Source organism: Anabrus simplex, chromosome 1 (genome assembly GCF_040414725.1).
Source record: "Anabrus simplex isolate iqAnaSimp1 chromosome 1, ASM4041472v1, whole genome shotgun sequence".
Taxonomy (NCBI): Eukaryota; Metazoa; Arthropoda; class Insecta; order Orthoptera; family Tettigoniidae; genus Anabrus; species Anabrus simplex.
Window position 1 is genome coordinate 140,858,814 of NC_090265.1, and position 19,428 is coordinate 140,878,241.

At 38.2% G+C, this 19,428-nt stretch overlaps 1 protein-coding gene across 5 annotated transcripts in view; it reads right to left on the reverse strand.

Moving 5' to 3' along the window:
* The window catches only part of tgo (Aryl hydrocarbon receptor nuclear translocator homolog tgo), a 778,633-nt gene that overhangs the window by 15,442 nt on the left and 743,763 nt on the right, over positions 1-19,428 (reverse strand). For all 5 annotated transcript variants that reach the window (XM_067157348.2, XM_068230411.1, XM_067157335.2 and 2 more), the window contains 4 exons: positions 19,186-19,314; positions 18,558-18,716; positions 12,303-12,453; positions 77-213 (listed from right to left, as the gene is read on the reverse strand). In XM_067157348.2, coding sequence (XP_067013449.2) covers positions 77-213; positions 12,303-12,453; positions 18,558-18,716; positions 19,186-19,314 — 576 coding nt within the window. The remainder of the gene's footprint in view (positions 1-76; positions 214-12,302; positions 12,454-18,557; positions 18,717-19,185; positions 19,315-19,428) is intronic.

The window sequence follows — 19,428 nt, forward strand, 5'->3', positions numbered from 1 at the left end:
AAATAAGCAGATATGAACATTTATATCAAGCAATGCCATATACCAAAACAGCAAAGAAAAATGTAAGATATCATACTCTGGATATGCGTAGACGATATCATGTGAGGATAAACAGGTTCTCGTCTTTGAAGACTGTAATCTAAACCAGGCTGCTGGTACGCAACCTGATCACTCGCCTCAGTAGCTCCACTGTCCTGCTGCGTATGGAGAGATCTGTAAACAAGAAAACACCAAGTTTAAAAAATACGTAGGCTATATTCTATTAGAAAGAAATGTTGATTCAAAAGTGAGATATTAACATTTGAGAAAATCAATAATATGAGTATTAAGATCTTGTTCATTGCAAGTTATGGAGATTGCGACAGCAGTAGTGCAAGCAAACATCAACACTTGCTTCACTTATTTAGGGAGTACAATCGCTCACAACAGTGATACTGAGGCAGAAGTTCATGTTCATAACGCAAAGGCCACAGTTATGTTTTAACAACTCCAGGCCATGCTGCAACCATACTCTACCATAGTCCTCTTCATCACAATATACGTGAGCGAAACATCAAAGATGTCAGCCAGTATCATTAGGAAGAAGAGTGTTGGCCATCACAGTTGAGAACATTGTACATTGACCAAATTACAAAATGAGGTAGTACTGCAGTCAATGTCATCGTTGCCCAATGCCAACTCTAATTAGCTGATAAGCTCTGATATGGTGTACCCTGAGTATCGATGCACTGGGTCCCATCAGGAATCAAACAAGAGATAGTCCCTAGAACATATGGCAGTGAACATTTATCAATGATTTCAAGCCCACTGGTATAACATGGGATGAAGCAGAATTGCTCGCTGGAGACCTACAGCAGTGGAGAGACCACATAACTCAATGTGCTAAACAGCATGGGAGGATATAGCAGTTGAGGCTTTCACAGCCGGCATTACAAATCATATCTGTATTTTCCGGGCGTGTATGCCGTGCAAGCTACAGGCCATGGCATACAGTACAGCAAAACCAAAGTACTGTCAACTATAGTTCCGTTTTTATGAGTTTCGACTTGACAGTTAGCCGGAAGTCAGCCGGTGGTGCCAAATTGCCACAAATACAAACAGCTGATTTACGATACACAACACGAACAGAAATGTAAATACTGGAATATAAGTCCATAATCGGTTATTCTTTGTAGCAACATACATGATTCACGTAAGATCAATAATGCACAACACATTTAGGATAAGGCTACAAGATAAAAATATGTCAATGCTCGAACAGATAAACCGTGAGAAAATTAAATTAAATTTCTACTCACCATGTAGACGATCTCGCGTTGCTGTTAAATTCAGTTTCCCGTAACGAAGGAAATAATCCTACAAAGCGAATATACCACTCATTTCTCAGTCACTATCGGCATTGTCATCGTCTGTTGAGGTTTCACTCTTGCTTGGCCCTAAAGAGATAATAAAGTCTTCAACATAATCGTCTGAACTACTTTATGCCCATTTCTTCTGGCTATCCACCACATAAACTGGGTACTGGGGCTTGTTTTGTTTCAAGATGCATAAGATCCCCTTTCCCCATGTCATCGCGAACCGAAATATTGTGCTCCTTCAACCACTTAATCAACTCATATTTTCTAGCCAACATTGTTAGTGCTTTGTCAAGAATGACTCTCTAACATTACAAACAATTTCCCGGGCCCGGCTCCTTAGTGGAGTACCTCGTCCGAAGGGCTTTCTTCTCTTGGGAGCTTCATCCTTAGACGTAGGCGTCGACATGACAGAACATCAAATTCACACACGGGCCTAAAATTAACCTACTATATAACTACCGAACGAAATGTTAAACTAAGCTACTATATAAAATAGATCACCTGTTACAGATCTGTTCAAATTATTAGACTCAACAGACAAATTCATGCTATTTTGAAATATATTTAAGATACCTCTTCATAAAAGGGCCTTTTCTTGTCAGATTATTGGTGAACATGTGCAACATCAGTTCCCACACAGTTTATGAACGCATCAAGCTGTTGGCAACTCTGTTTTGACCTTTAGCTGTTTTGTTTTGGAGGGAGGGTCATTGCCTGTTCTGTGACTGCAAGTAGCAATTGGATTCTTGCTTCAGACAAGAGTGAAAATGTGTAGTTATGGCCACTGTTGGTGGATTGTACTGTTGCTAGGGAAGTGTAGCTATCTCTAACCATTAATTTTGAGGTGAGTCCATACAGTTTTATTCAATCAGTTGTTTCTTTCCAACTTCTAGTGCTGTGTACCATATAATCGGAATGTTTTTTGATAATGGGGAAAGGCAAAGACATTTCCCCACGTAAAGTTGCAGTTGTCAATACTCTGCTGAGTGAAGGAAGGTATTCACATAGGCAAATTGCACGTAAAGTGTCTTTAAGTCAAAAATCAGTGGGTAGAATTAGTGTAGAATTGAGGAAGAATACAACTTATCACCATAATAGAGTGGGAAAGTGTGGGCGAAAATCTCATCTTTTTAGACGAGGCTCTTCTCAATAGAAAATGCACTTTTAAGGACTTGAGCATTAAAATAGCAGGTCATGGATCAGCTGTTCCTCCTGGAAGTGTCCGGAGATCTTGTGTAGTGAGGGCATCAAATGGCGCAGATCAAGGAAGAAAGCAAAGATCACCCCATCAATGGCACATTCATGTCTGGAATGGGCAAAAGAACTTCAGCACTGGTCCGATGAATGGGAGAAAGTGTGTTTATGCGATGAGTCGTATTTCAGCATTACTGAAGAATGTTAAAGATATGTACGTCGTCGACGTGGAGAGGAATACAAGTTGGAGTGCATACAACAGGCTGAAACACCCAACTGCAGTGATTGTGCGGGGTGTGATGTTCATCTATGGGCCTGAACGAATTCAAATTGTAGAGGGAACAATGAAACAGGACAATTACAAACGGGTTCTTGAAGAACAACTCCTTCCTCAGGCCAAAGAATGGTTTGACGGTGGCTCTTTCATATTCATGTATGATATGCACCTTGTCATAAGGCCAAAAAAGTGTCCAAAAGAGTCATAAAATTTTTAAAGGACAAGGATATCAGTGTTCTTCATTGGCTGGACAACAGCCCTGACGTGAATCCAATAGAAAATGTATGGAGCTTCATGAAACACAAGATGATGAAAAAGAACATAACCAACAAACATCAGCTAATTGCAGAAATAAACAATCTGTAGTACACGGATGTGGAACTGAAGGACATGTACGTAAATCTTGTGAAAAGCATGCCAAAACGGCTAAAGAGTGTCATTCAATGCAAAGGGTACCACACAAAGTACTAAAATGCTCAGTTGTAATCAGGGATTTAATTGTATGTAGGTTGATTAAGTTTTACGTATGAAGTTAAAAAGTTGGTGTGATGAATGACAAAAGTGGGCTAGATTAACTGGAGATACCTGCAAACAGCAAACCAATTATGCAAGGGACTGATGTTTTGCTAAAATACTAGTTTTGTTAATATAAATATGTTTTTCAACATGATTTTGGGAAGAGAAGTAAAAAAGTGCTTGATCTGCCTGTTGAGTCTAATAATTTGAACAGATCTGTACATACTATTTACTACAATATAACGCGCTATACTATTAAAAATACTAAACAATACATTTATAAACTCTACACTGCGAAATATAAACGAACAACAACCTAGCACAAAGACACACAAAGACCGCAAAAAGAACTGAGCACAATACAACACACAGCTGATAGCACGTGGTTACAGTAAACAACAAATCGACAACACCGCTAACCGCAACTGGAGTCTAACGCGCTCTATCGGAGCGATCGGCTGTCTGTGATTGGCTGTTGATTAATTCACTTGCCCTCCGCCAAAAGGCAGCGCTCAAACGTCAAGTCGAAACTCATAATAACTGAACTATACTGTACCTTATCATGTCCGGATACAAAGGGAAGCCAATGAAATCCTTGAAGCACACCAACAGCTTCAACCATAAAGAGGAATCTGAATGGGTCAACAAAACCTGGTTTCCAGTCTGAAAGCTTTAAACCTGAAAGACACGATGGCTGCGGCAGATCAGAAAAAGCAAAGAGTGATCAGTTACCTGTCTCCACCAAGGCAGGTCAACCATCATCAGGCTCCTTAATGCTTCAATTATTGGCCGAAGGACAGCCAATCAGCAACTGCCCCTCCAGCAGGGTAGACCTATGGGCGAGCAGTGTACCGTAGCCTATATACCACCGTTACTCGCGTATTAGACCCCTTTTCTTCCTCACTTTTACAGCCAAAAAAAGTAAAGGGGGGTAGAATATGCAATAACCTCAAATTTTGTGCAGTGAACACATGACTTCTAGGCTATAAAGAGCTATAAATTGTACACGTAAACATTCTACACTGTTCTTTAACAAACCTATGAATGTATTTGAGTTATACTGGCTATTTCCATTGGAAGGCAGTATTTCTAAATGTAAAAAGTTGACAAAAGGTGAACACGACTTTTAGGCCTACATATAAAGTAAATATAATCCGTTTTAGTTACTCATATCATGTCATTCGTTTCATCTCATTAATTCCTCTTAAGAAGTCAACGTCAGGAAGGGCATACAGTCGTAAAAACTCGCTACGAAGATTTGTCTCACTTCATACTCGACCCCGTAGAGAAAAGGGATAAGGTTATCATATTATCGTATTATGCAATATTGATACAAAATAACTCAATGGCCAGTCATTTGTCTCTGTCAGTTGAGCAGTACACCTACCACACAGTAAACCTGATCACGGCTTTCACTTTAATTGCCTTGCGTCGCTAACTTCCCTGCTACCAGCGTGTCGTCATTCCACGTGATGTCATCTTCACTGCCATCTCATCAGTCATCCACTACAATCGAGACCGAGAGCATTCGAGGTCCCGTCTTTTTGAACCATTCTCTCATTCTCCTTGTTTTGAACCTTTTAAAAATAGTTTTGTTTTCGACTATACAATCCAAACAGTTTGAAGCTATTCCCAAATGGTATCTGGAGATGGTCTCTGATATTCCCAGCTGGTGTATGTGGAGCAGAAACCACTCCTTCTGAATGAAGCCGTGTTGTTGAAAGCGTGTCAAACCACCAGCTGATAACCAGCATATGTTACGAGTTGTATTTTTTAATGTACTACATAGTGACTGGAAGCATTCTTCTGATAACTGCGGCTATTGGAAGCCAGACCCTTATTTTTAAGTAAATTTCATGCTTGTTCTCTACATTTATCACATCAGGATTTACCTAAACAGCTGTGAATGAGATAAGAAAGATGGCTTTGTTTAGGTTAGATATGGTAGCGCCCGGATAGTGCCAAAAGTTCCACGACAGAAAGAATAAAAATAAATAACAGGAAATTTTGCCGCATTTATGGATATATATATTTTGCTAGTTGCTTTACGTTGCACCAACACAGATAGGTCTTATGGCGACGATGGGACAGGGAAGGCCTAGAAGTGGGAAGGAAGCAGCTGTGGCCTTAATTAAAAGTACAGCCCCAGCATTTGCCTGGTGTGAAAATGGGAAATACAGAAAACCATCTTCAGGACTGCCAACAGTGGGGTTCCGACCCACTATCACCCGGATGCGAGCTCACAGCTGCGCGCTCCTAACCGCATGGCCAACTCGCCTGGTTTTATGGATATCTACAGGTGTGGCAGTAATGCGTTTTATTATCATAATGTTTAATTTCGTATGTTCGTTGTCTCCCATTTTTTATTAATGCATACCCTAGTATGTTTTGTTTGGCATCTCCAAAAATTGTTGAAAGTAAGTGAGGACATAAAAAAATCAATATTATTATTATTTGTTAGGAATGTTGGCGAGTAAAACAATTGTGATTGGATTGTTTTTATCACTTTTAAATCTACTTCTCTCCCCAAAAAAAGCTATATTGACCCGAGTTACAAGATATTAAACGATCACTTCGTGCCTATATTTTAGGCCTAGCAACAACCGTGAATATTTCTTAACTGAAGTAAACTCGTTTCCTCATTCCGAGGTGGTGCAGCTCTGTTTTAGACAGGCCCTCAGTGGAAGGGAGTTGCATGTACCATTTTTACTGCAAATCAATCTTCCTGCCATTTGTAAATCTCTGGCAATACGGTACCGGGAATCGAACCCAGGCTCCCGAGAACGGTCACTAATTGTGCTAACTATTACGCTGGCGGACATTCTTTACTACAAAACACAGACATATATACACGACTGATGTGGGCTTGCAATGCGCGGCTTGGGCACGAAACTATTCACCTATTTGTGCGACGTCATCACAGCTGCAGTAGGCCTACGCTATGAAGACGGACTTTCTCAACTACGAAACACAGATGTACCACATGCCTTCGACGCGTGTTTTCATTGCGTGGGTCGTACGGACAAAACTATTCGCAAATTTGTGTGATGTCATCAGAGCTGCATAAGCTTGTAGCCGCTTCAAAGTGGAATCGTCGTTCTTCTCGGACAAATTACGTTGGGGGTTTTGCAAGCGAGATTTATTTTTTTCATTTTTTTGTCTCGGAAAGCCAAGAGGGTCTGATACGCGAGGGAGTCTAATACAAGAGTAAATGCGGTAATGAGGTGGAATTGCTACACCACTCCAATCCGCTGTAAGCTTCACAGCTATCAAAGTTGGTCGGAACTCTTGATAATGCCAAATGCAGTCTTCACTGAAACATCGGGACCATCACATGCTCCTGAAACACGGCCTACGATCCCCGAAAATACAGATACGATTAGCAGGGGGGAGGGGGAGAAACTGAGATCAAGAGACTCCTGTTCAGTTAAAGGAAATTATTCAAGCAAGTTTAATTTCAATTTTAATACTATATTACCTAACCTTTGAATTTTTATAATGATTGCACTGTATATTATATTTCTGTGTCCAGATCAAACATAATTATCCCAGAACTCAGCAGCAAGGACACCTCTGGTATTGGTAACTCGCATATCAACTTGGGAGCACAACTAATTCATGTTTGGGGAGATTAGCAGATGTTCCTGATTCTGAGTGTTCATTAAGTTATTCTTACATCTGGATACACCAACACATAAATGGTTGAGAGACCTCCAAGTGGTATATAAAAATCATATCGTTATATCGTTGTAGCAGTGCTTCCTTTACATCAATTAGTGGCAGATGTAGTTCCTCCTTCCTACTTGTAAGTCATGGTATAGTGCCATTATGTAGTATCCCCAATACAGTTTAATATGCTTCAGTCTCATTCCAGCTACATGTTTGCAAATGCCACACAGACAACTTCTCAATTGGCTTAGTCATCATACTGAACTTGGATCACAACACACAGAGCTACAGCAACACTTGAAAGTCATTACCAGAGATCGGAAACAACTCGTACATTAGCATATCAATGATTGTTTTTAACACGGCACGACAAGAATAAAAATATCAATCTGACCTGTAAAATAACAACTGTTTAAGCCAGTTAGAGCTACCCACATTAACTCCTCATCATCATTATCACCATAGATTTTCCGCTCCAGCAAGCCAGGTGCGGGTGTTTACGAGCCTCTTCCAGTTCTTCCTGTCCATCCACAGCTGATGCTCTACCTTTTGCTGCCAATTTATATCACGTTTGGCAAGGTCTTTGAAAATTTGCTTTTACCAAATATCACGAGGCCTCCCTCTGGGTCTCTTACCAACACCATTCCTTTCATAGCATGCTCTTGGGGTCCTAATTGGATCTATCCTTCTCATATGTCCATACCATCGTAATCTCCTTAATTCTAAGGTTTCCAACAGGCTCCTATCCAATCCAAGCTGTTGCCGAATACTTTCATTCCTTATTTTGTCTCTCCTTGTCTTTTGGAGACATGACTGAAGGAACTTCATTTCAGTGGCCTGTAAACGACTTTGTGCAGATCTAGTCAACGTTGCTGCTGCTTCCAGTCCGTATGTTAGAATTGGTACAAGATATGTTTTGTACAGCGTGAGCTTGCAAGCTTGGGGAAAGTAGTCATCCCAACGTAACTGACGAACGGAGTGGTAGAATGTTGATGCAGCTTGTATTCTATTGCCTAATTCTTGGTTTATGGTATTGTCAGAAGAAACAAAGCTCCCCAAATATTTGAAGTTATTGATAATGTCTACTTCTTCATTTTGCACTTGCAGGTGGACTGCTTCAGGATTTCAACTCATCACCAAACTGATGGTTTAGTTTGACTGATGATCATTCCCATTATTTCAAATTCTTCTTGCCAAAGATCTAGTTTAGCTTGAACTTCTGTTTTTGTCTCACCCCATAGCATAACATCATCAGCAAATACACATGCATTTCTTGTCTGATCCTTCATTTTCACTGCTTTTATAACCTCATCCATTATAGAAATGAAGAGAAGTGGTGATAGACAACTTCCTTGTTGGACTTCGCTCTTGGTTTCAAAACAGTTTGACCTGACTCCTTGAATTCACACACAGCTCTTAGTCTCTCGATATAGTTGTTTTACTCGAGCTATAATCTCATCTGGTACTTCTTTACGTCTCAGACATTCCCATATGTGCTTACGTGCTACATTATCATATGCCTTCTCAATATCCAAGAATTCAACTATGTATGTATGTTGTATGTTGGGTATTCAGCCCGAAGGCTGGTTTGATTCTCTGCAGCTCCGCCAACAGCTGTCATAAATAGCCTAGGCGTCACTGAAGAGGTGTACTTTTTTTTTTGCTAGGGGCTTTACGTCGCACCGACACAGATAGGTCTTATGGCGACGATGGGATAGGAAAGGCCCAGGAGTTGGAAGGAAGCGGCCGTGGCCTTAATTAAGGTACAGCCCCAGCATTTGCCTGGTGTGAAAATGGGAAACCACGGAAAACCATTTTCAGGGCTGCCGATAGTGGGATTCGAACCTACTATCTCCCGGATGCAAGCTCACAAGAGGTGTACTAGGGAAATGAGGAGTGAGATAGTTTCCCGTTGCTTTCCTCACCGAGCCAGCTGTTACTATTACGTATCAGTCTGCCAACCCCACTGAAATGCATGCACCAACCGACCCTATGAGCGATATTTTCACACCATTCATAACAGGGACTGGCTGCATAAGAAATGGTATTACTAGCATCAACCATACCTCAGTCACTTTCATATTTTCAAAGTCAAGGATGAGACTGAGACAGGTCAATGAAAGTAACAAATTTGATATAGCCCATACCAGAAGACATAGTGCACTGTAAACACTACATCTCGCCAGCAAAGGCATGAATCAACTATAACCGTTCTATTCTTATCCCAGTATTTATCAAAGAGCTTTCTTGTCGAAAAAATGAGGTCTAGCGTTGATCTGTTCGCTCCAAATCCATATTATCCATGTTGTTCTTCTTCAAGTTTAGGTTCAATAAATTTTCTGATTTTTCTCTCCAGAATGGTCTCATATATTTTTAACCCATGAGATAGAAGGGTTATGCCTCTATAGTTGTTACACTTCTTTTGGTCACCTTTCTTAAGTATTGGAATAATCACTCCTTGCCTCCAGTCACTGGGGGATTTCATTTTCTTCCCAAATTTTATTTAGTATTCTGTACAACCATTGTATTCCAGGTTCTCCAAGTGCTCTGATCAACTCCACACTGAACTCATCCAATCCTGCAGACTTGTTGTTTTTAATTTTACATATTGGTGTTTCCACTTCCAGCCAGGTCAAACTTTCTACATTATAATTGATAGGGTTTAGAGGGTCATCTTGTATGTCGTCCGTTGTATTACAGTTCAGTAATATCTACTGAACTCCTGTAATATTTCATTTTCATTTCTAGTTACCTCTCTGTTTGGAAGCTCTACTGTGTTGATAGTACTACCATTTCTTTTGTTTTTAACAATGCTATACGGGAGTTTCTTGTATTTATCTTGCCCTATTCTATTGGCATGATTTTCTTTGCATTTCCATTTCTCAATGTCAACTATTCTTTTGTCCTGTAATCTCTTTTCTCTGTGAAATGATAGTTTATCCTGGATTTCACTTGGATTTCCTCGCACTCTGGCATGGTACAAAACTTTTCTTGAGCCATTTCTAGCTTTGTCAGCAGCTTTTACATCCTCATTCCACCTTGCTGTTTCTTTGAATTTGTTAACTAAATTCTTTATTGTTGTTTTCATACCAATTTTCTGAATATACATGCTTAAATAGTTATATACAGTCCTTGATTCATTTATCAAACATAATATTAACTGAGGATCTGTACCTACAAAGTAAGTTCGTAAAGATTATCAGATCACATAACATTCTTTTGTCTTTCAATGCATGTACCTTTTTCCTTCCCCTCTGTGGTTGGAATTAAAGTGTATGACGAGTTTCTTCTTCAAAGTATCAGGTGCAAAAGACTTCCAATTATCACTTAATACATTCTTGTAAGTAGAGAAGCTTATTATTACACTGCAAGATGTTACTGGTGCATATTTAAATGATGTTAAATCACTGCTGTTGAGCATGAACTCATTTTCAAGTGTACTCATACCTTCTCCTCTAAGAACATCATTTATCTCATGCACAAGGCGATAACCGCCATTTTGCCACAGCACATTTTGAAGTTTGCATTTGATGCTGTCACCAGCTATTTCATGTGACTGCTGTACTGCAAGTTCAACACTTCTCATAATTTCAATACTTTCATGAATTTCTAAACTAGCAGCTTCTGAACGAGTAATCGCACTCGATATACCTGTATTTCCAAAGTTCGACTTAATCTTGATAAAAGAGGCATCATCTTTGTTGAAGCTATTAACAGTAGTAGTTTTTGTAATAATACATGGCGGCACTGAGCCGCTTCCCCTAGGAACTGGTTGTGGAGTGAGTTGTGTCAAAGGAGCTAGCTCCTTGAAGGTCACAACCCACAGTGGAAGTTTTACAATAAAATTTGACATTCAATATTAATTTATCAACTTCTGTATAGAGCATGTGCAAGGAAATTGAGGTGAATAATTCTTAGTTAAAACATTTCAAGGCTTTGAGCAGCTTTTACCACATACGGGGCTGCACCAGTAACAAAGAGAAAAATGCTTTCCTGCTTAATTTCATCCTCCCACAAAATTCTCATTGCATTAAAAAGAACAAAAAAGAGAATTGCAATCACTGAATGATTTGCTATCTCTACAAATTCCGAAGTTAGAACAAAATTGTTCCCTGGAGCGATCAGCATGACATGTTCCAATAATTATATTTCCTATCTACTGTGTCTGCCTGCAGTGTCCGTTGTCTCATCAACTAACGCCCAAATCTTGTTGTCTGCTACATTGTGCCATATTGGATATAATCTATGCAGTAATGTGGTAAATAGCTTTTGCACATTGTTGATTCTACAAGAACAGGTTTGTTGATTCTACAAGAACAGGTTTCTTTGCGTATTTCTCCACGAAATTCTTGAAATGGGGAGTGTTCACTTTGTTCAGAGGAATGTTTGCAGACACCATCATCTCACAAAGTTCCTTCGAAAAATCTGAGGGTGTTACAGCATTTCCGAATAGCAACTGCTGTCTCTTCTTATTGCCGCGTTGTCGACTGACATAGCTGATATGCTTTACTGTGTTACAACGCTGAAACACATTAAAACGTTTTTCAGCCATCACTTTCACTTCACCCAACTTGCAAATTAGAACTAAACCATTCATACAGAAATCTTCTCCATATCCCTTAACAAAGCCTCGTAACTTAACACTAGTAAAAGTCCTTTCCTCAGGCATAATAGAATGTGTACTTGGGTGCGATTCACCATACACTGCCAACTGATATGTAAGTGAAAGGAGGTGAAGATTCTAATACGTCAACAAGGAGAAGCGAGCAATTGTCGGAAGTAATTAGCCCACTGCTGGGATCAGTTTTTCAGCATCATTTCTGTCTGTACCCAGGCAATCGGCTTGCTGAGTACAGCAGTTAGGGTGAGAGATGCAGTAAGGGCTATGAATGACCTTCACCCCATACCCCTTTCTATTCCATCCACTTGCATTAATTGCACATATGATTTCGAGGTGCATTTTCTGTGAACATTTCTTCACGTCTGGCAAGTTGAAGATGATTGTACAACTACAACTGTTGCCAAACTGCCAAAATATGACCAAAATATGACATTTTTACCACCAAAAATACTCAAAATAGGACCTAATAGTAAAAGAATCTAAATATGCAATTATATGACATATAAAAACAAAATTGTGATATTAATCACCAAATTTGCATTAAAACCCAATAAGCATAAAAACAGAGAAGAACAAAATATGACTTTCATAACATCTAAGGCCTATTAATGATACAACTCTAGATTGTATGCTTAATAAGAATTGGGCTGTTTTAACACATACTTACTTGGCACTTGTATTGGTGCAAACAATATACTCCACATCGTCTGTATACGGGTTGAGGAACGCAAATGCTGAAGTTCTTAACCATACCCAGTCACGACTTTTGGCACGAAACCGGTACATTACAGACATCACTTGTCCTTTCAGCTTCAGCACTATATAACAAATAAAATAGCCTTAAATTTCAGATGTATATTTTGAGGATAACCAATACATAAAGTACAAACTACATACATTTGAGCATCAGCAAGAAAATAACCTCTAGAAATATATACAGCACAATTCTACAAATAAATCTAATAAGGAATATAATATTTGATTTTTATTATCTTTTACAACTGGTTTTATGCTGTACCGACACAGATAGGTCTTATGGTGATGATGGTATAGGAAATGGCTAGGCTGTAATTAAGGTACAGCCGCAGCATTTGCCTGGTGTGAAAATGGGAAGAGAAAAGGAACAAACTATTCAATATAAAACAATGCTGTAATATTTAAATTACAACATTTTAATTAATAAATGGAACTAGTTTCAAGGCTTTTTCTGCATCATCTTCAGCCAAAAACTGAGAAAAACAGACATTGACATATATAAAATAAATACAAAGCAATGCACATTATAAATGAAAATATGGCTAAAATTGTGAATGAATTAACATGAGGGAAAAAATCACTTCTTACAACACTAAGTTACAGATTAAATAAAAGTGTAACACCCTTTCTTAAATCACAACATAACGGTTACTGGTATTCAGATAACTAATAGGAACTTGAAGTTCTGGGTTCAACTTAGTGTTGCCAAAATTCAACATATGAAGAGAATTTGCATCACTGTTCACAGATCAAGTACACATCTTCTCTAGATGAGATATATGAATAAAGCACGGGACCAATATGGCCGTATTAAGTGGTTAAATGGACTGAAAATTAAAATGAGTATCACATTATAATACAATAAGTTTAAAAAAATTCAAAAACTTAACACCAAGTCTTAAGTCACCAAGTAGTATTATAAAAGTTTTCTTTGAAATCGTAAGGAACTAGAGTACAAGTTCGAATTTCAGTCTCAAATTATTTATTATATACTTGGAGTGTCTGTGAGAGTGAGCTGGAACAGTACCAGATTAAAATGTAACATTCCTTCTTAAAACACAACGTAGCACTTTAGGGTATGTTTATCTATAACCCTGAAAGGAAATTTGAGGGTTCCAAGTTTGAAAAGACTTGTGTCACTATTCAGAGGTAAAATACATGTCTTCTCTATAAAAGCTCATGTTGACGTCTTTTGGCTGCAGTTGGCCTGGACAGAATATTCTTCTGCGAGTTTAACTATTACTGTCATTTATAGAATTAATGTTAGGTAAAGAGGGTACCATTTTTATGCAACAGTCCTAGAGGTGTTCTTAGTTCAATACGGGACCTGAAGCAAAGAAGAAAAGGGGGAAGTTACAAAAGTGGAAAGAAGGAAGCCTACCTTAAAAAGTTTCAAGTGAATGTATGAAACCCACCTCTGGCGCCGTGTGTTGTGGTGCATGTTAGAGAAGACACTGAGTGTAATAAGAAAATCAGACACACACGTGCTGTGTATTGTGGTAGCAGGGGAAGGGGAGAAGGAGAACCAGGAGAGGTGGTAAGAAGGAGTGGAAGTAGGGGCAGGCGTGGAGGGGAAAGGGAGAGGAGAGGAATTTATGTAGGGTGGTGCGCGAACGTACATGGCGTGAAAACATATTGTGTATATTTTGAAAAACTAATTTACTATTGGAAATTTTTCTAATCCAAAAAAATGCAATCAGAAAATCAAATAATTCTTGTCTAGGTGAATATAACAATGCTCAGTGATGTCTAGCAAAGGACCTTTGTTGAGAACTTGCAGCACTGCAAGATCTTGTTCAATTTTAGTGAAATTATGTTCAAAGTCACCGGCCTATTGCTGAGAAATTATTATATCTGATGGCATTGACATGTTCTGCATATCTGATTTTAAAATTTTGTCCTATTTGTCCCAGGTATGAACTATTGCAGTCTTGGCAGCAAAATCTGTATACTCCGGATTTGTGAAAAACATTACTTTTGTCTATTGAGGTAGAGTTATGAAGGATGTCAATACTTCTATTACTAGTTCTGAAGGATACTTTCACGTTACGTTTTTTAAAAACGTTAGTGATATTGTAAATTTTGTTGTTAAAAGTGAATGTTGAAAAAAGGTGAGCTTTGGACTTATTTGTTAATAGGGTAGTGTTAGGACGATCCCTAAACTTATTAATTACTCTCAATGAAGGCTTCTAGAGATCACATATATTCACCTAGACCAATATTTCAATTCAGGCTTAAACCTCAATGACATATCTGAAAAACTAAAAATATTATTTCATTTTCTGATTGCATTGTTTAGGATTAGAAAAATTTCCAATAATAAATTAGTTTTTCCAAAATATACACAATACGTTTTCACGGCATGCATATTTGCCACACCACCCTACCTAAATTCCTCTCCTCTCCCTTTCCCCTCCTCCCCTGCCCCTACTTTCACTCCCTCTTACCACCTCCCCTGGTTCTCCTTCTCCCCTTCCCCTCCTACCACAATACACAGCACGTGTGTGTCTGATTTTCTTATTACACTCAGTGTCTTCTCTAACGTGCACCACAACACACGGCGCCAGAGGTGGGTTTCATACTTTCACTTAAAATTTTTTAAGGTAGGCTTCCTTCTTTCCACTTTTCTAACTTCCCCTTTTTCTTCTTTGCTTCTGGTCCCGTATTGAACTAAGAACACCTCTAGGACTCTGGCACAAAAATGGTGCCCTCTTTACTTAACATTAATTCTACAAATGACAGTAATAATTAAACTCACAGAAGAATATTCTATCCAGGCCAACTTCAGCCAAAAGACGTCAACATGAGCTTTTATTTAGAGAAGACATGTATTTTACCTCTGAATAGTGACACAAGTCTTTTCACACTTTGAAAATTGGTAACGCAAGTCAAACTTGAAACTCTCAAATTTCCTCTCAGGCTTATAGATAAACATACCCTAAAGTGCTACGTTGTGTTTTAAGAAGGAATATTACATTTTAATCTGGTACTGTTCCAGCTCACTCTCACATAAACTACAAGTATATAATAAATAATTTGAGTTTGAAATTCAAACTTGTACTCAAGTTCCTCATGATTTCAAAGAAAACTTTTATAATACTTGGCGACTTAAGACTTGGTGTTAAGTTTTTGAAAACAAATTAACTTATTGTATTATAATGTGATACTCATTTTAACTTTCAGTGCATTTAACCACTTAATATGGCCATATTGGTCCCGTGCATTTTTTTGTATGTCTCGTCTAGAGAAGACATGTACTTGATCTGTGAACAGTGATGCACATTCTCTTCGTATACTGAATTTTGGCAACACTAAGTTGAACCCAGAACTTCAAGTTCCTATCAGTTATCTAAATACCGGTAACCATTATGCAGTGATTCAAGAAAGGGTGTTACACTTTTATTTAATCTGTAACTTAGTGTTGTAAGAAATGATTTTTCCTCATGTTAATTCATTCACAATTTTAGCCATATTTTCATTTATAATGTGCATTGCTTTGTATTTATTTTATATATGTCAATGTCTGTTTTTCTCAGTTTTTTGGCTGAAGATGATGCAGCAGAAAAAGCCTTGAAACTAGATCCATTTATTAATTAAAATGTTGTAATTTAAATATTATAGTATTGTTTTGTATTGAATAGGTGGACCCATTAGCTTGTTCCTTTTCTATTCTCAGTTCTATATGGATACACAATGTTCTGTACCGATTACGACCTGTACATGAGTATTTTTTGAGTATAAATGACTTAATTATCACGCGTAATGTTCTGAGCACGCCTGGTTTGTTTACCGTCAGCGGGGCAAGCAAGCGAGTGAAGGACAGCTGTGAGCTGTGACGTAGTCACAGGGGCTAGCTAGACCGCCCGCCCGTCACACCACGTGTTCCCAGCCTGGACTCGTATATTCTAGATTCCACGTCACATCTTCCCGAATGTTCGACGGGGAAAATTTTGTAACTCCCGTAATAATTATGCTAGCGGCTTGAGCGATATGTCATCTTGTTTGGGATCACCTGAACGTCGCAATGCTCAAGTTTCAAGTAAATCCATCGAGAGATTAGGGAGATATTCAGTCAAGCCGTATTGTGACGTAGACATCCCGGATCGAATAAAAGGAGGGCCCACTGTAGCCTGTTCACTCAGTTACAGCTGAGTAGTCAACGTGGACACTCTCGCTGCTACTATCACCGTGTAGTGACAGCCCCGACGAGGAACTCTGTAATTTTCTAAGTATTCATGAAGTAAACTTGTAGTTTCTTCGAGTGTGGGAGAACGAATTCTTCCAAGTATTCTCAAGTGGACTTGCAATATTTCGAGTGTTAAAGAACATTTTCTAAGTCTTCATAATTGAACTTACAATATTTACGGGTGTTCGAGACTGGAATTTTTCCAATTATTCATGAAATGGACTTGTATTATTTACGTGTGTTAAATTCATAATTGGACTTGTATTATTTACGTGTGTTAAAGAACGAATTCTTCATAAATTGAACCTGCAATATTTGCGAGTGTTAAGAGACTCATTCCTCTAATAATCAGTGATTTATAAACTTTGCTAGTGATGATCTCTGAATGTGCTTTAAGTTCCCGTAAGCATAAAATTGTGATTTTGCCGGTACTGGTTCAAAGACTTATAAACTTTGCCGGTGATGAACTCTAACTTCATTCAACATCTTTAAAACATAAATTTAGGATTTCACCTGTGTTTATTCAAAGACTTGGATATCTTGCCAGTGACAGACTGTAAATTTATTCATGTGGATGGACTTGTGTTTTCGTCCATGTTCACTCAAAGACTTGTACATTCGCCAGTGTTGATTCAAAGACTTATAAATTTCGCCAGTGATAGACTGTAAATTTATTCATGTGGATGGACTTGGGTTTTCGTACATGTTCACTCAAAGACTTGTACATTCGCCAGTGTCGATTCAAAACTTTATAAATTTCGCCAGTGATGAACTTTAAATCTACTCAGATTTTCATGTGGATGGACTTATGTTTTTCGTCTGTGTTCATTCAAAGACTTGAACCTTCGCCAGTGGTGAACTTTAAATTTGGTCATAGTTTCATGAGAAGGGACTTGTGTTTTTTTTGCCAGTATTTATTCAGAGACGAAGACTTTTGCTAGTGGTGAACTCTGAAATTATTTATTTTCCTCGTATACAGAGACATATCATTTTACAAGTGTTAAATTTTGAAAGTCTTGATGAATAATAACCAGTGACTTCGCTAATAGGTTAATCACCCAAGGTTTTTATGAACTCAGATTTATCAGTACTGCGAGTGACCTTGGAGACATCAACCCTCTCAGTCATGTTGGACTGAGGTAGTAAATGATCATCTGCAACATCACCTGGATCATCGGGGTTCAACCTGGGCCTCGAAAGTTCGAGGCATCTCTACCTTCTACCAACCCAGCCAGTCCAGCCGCTTCTGTACGGAGTCCCTGGAATCTTCTGGAACGTGTTCCAACCTGCTCGGCTTGATGAACTGGAGAATCCGAGCCATATTATAGCACTATGTGGACGACAGCTTATATCTACCTGGAGGTGATGTGCAATTTCATGTCTTATATGAATAAACTCATGTTCAGTCAGAATCAAAGTTTTCTTGTAGATAGGACCCTACCTCCTGTACCGAGCCCTAGCTACTAGTCACCCAGTTTTAGCCCTGAGAACTATATTCTTGCTTTCTTTAAAATATAATCTGAGAGTCGGGCTCTTTTACCGGTACAGTTCTTAAATTTGAATGAAAATAGGAAAGCACAGAAAATCTGAGTGCTGCTGATCTGATAAATTACCAATATGTTAAACATACAATGCATAACAGATGGATACAAAAAAACAAATATGGAAAGAAGAAGAAAAAAAAAAGCAGAAAATGGTTCTGAAATATTTTGACCGTAGTGCTAAGAGATTTCTTATCAGCCATAAGTGTGTTTAACAACCACCAATGCCTTGCTTCGCTTGCATGGCTTAATTAAATAAATAAATAAATAAACAGATGAATGAATGAATGAATGAATGAATGAATGAATGAATAAGCACAGTGGAGTAGTAATCCTTAGCAATCAGCTCATAGTTCACTCTACAAAATGGAATTACTGTTCATTACTGGATTACTGTTCATAACACAACAGCAGAAAGAACGTGATAAGCCATCCCTACCTTGCTCAAAGCTTTCCTTCATATGCGTCTGATCCTCTGGATGGAAGAAGTCGAAGCACGATTTTCCCAACAGCTCTGGTGGAGTGTAGCCTAAGATCCCCATCACTCGTTGGTCAACAAACGTGAATTTACCTTCCATAGAATGACGTGAGATGAATTCTGTTCGGATAAATGGAAAGCTATTAAAGTGAAATTCACTAATATCATGTTTCATAAAATGCCACAGAATCAAAACAAAATCAACTGAGAAAAATGGAATAACTGAATTAATGCCATAGATACCAATGATTACATATAATAAATATGTATATTTGTGAAAATAACAAAAACAGCAATGATTAAATACTCCAGTTATACAATTTTATTGAAATTGTGATATTTTAAGTCCAAAGCTTTCTGATCTTTTGATGTTTCTATATTATTATGTTTTAAAATCAATACTAAAGTAATCATGTTCTCCAAGAATAAAATAACATTTTCTAAACAAACATCATGTCCTTAGCACCACCAAAATAATTACCACAGCAACATTAATGTAGTGTATAAAACAACATACAATGTACAATCTCATTCTACAGTAAAACACATTTCTTATCCATATCACCAAGATACTACCCATGGTACTTACCGGCATTATTATTAGCACCAGCTAGATCACTGGTGTTGGGAGTAGAGGTTACTTGTAGCCGTCCGATGGCTACTAGGCAGCAATGTGAAGCATGGCCATCATCATCAGCCCCTCGATCCATTTGTACACCTAAACATGAAACCATATTGCTACAGCCCAGATTTATGTTAAGAAAAAATCTTTAAAATAAAAAAAAAATTAAAATATTATTTAGGCAAAATTTCACTAAGATAGCTGAACTGA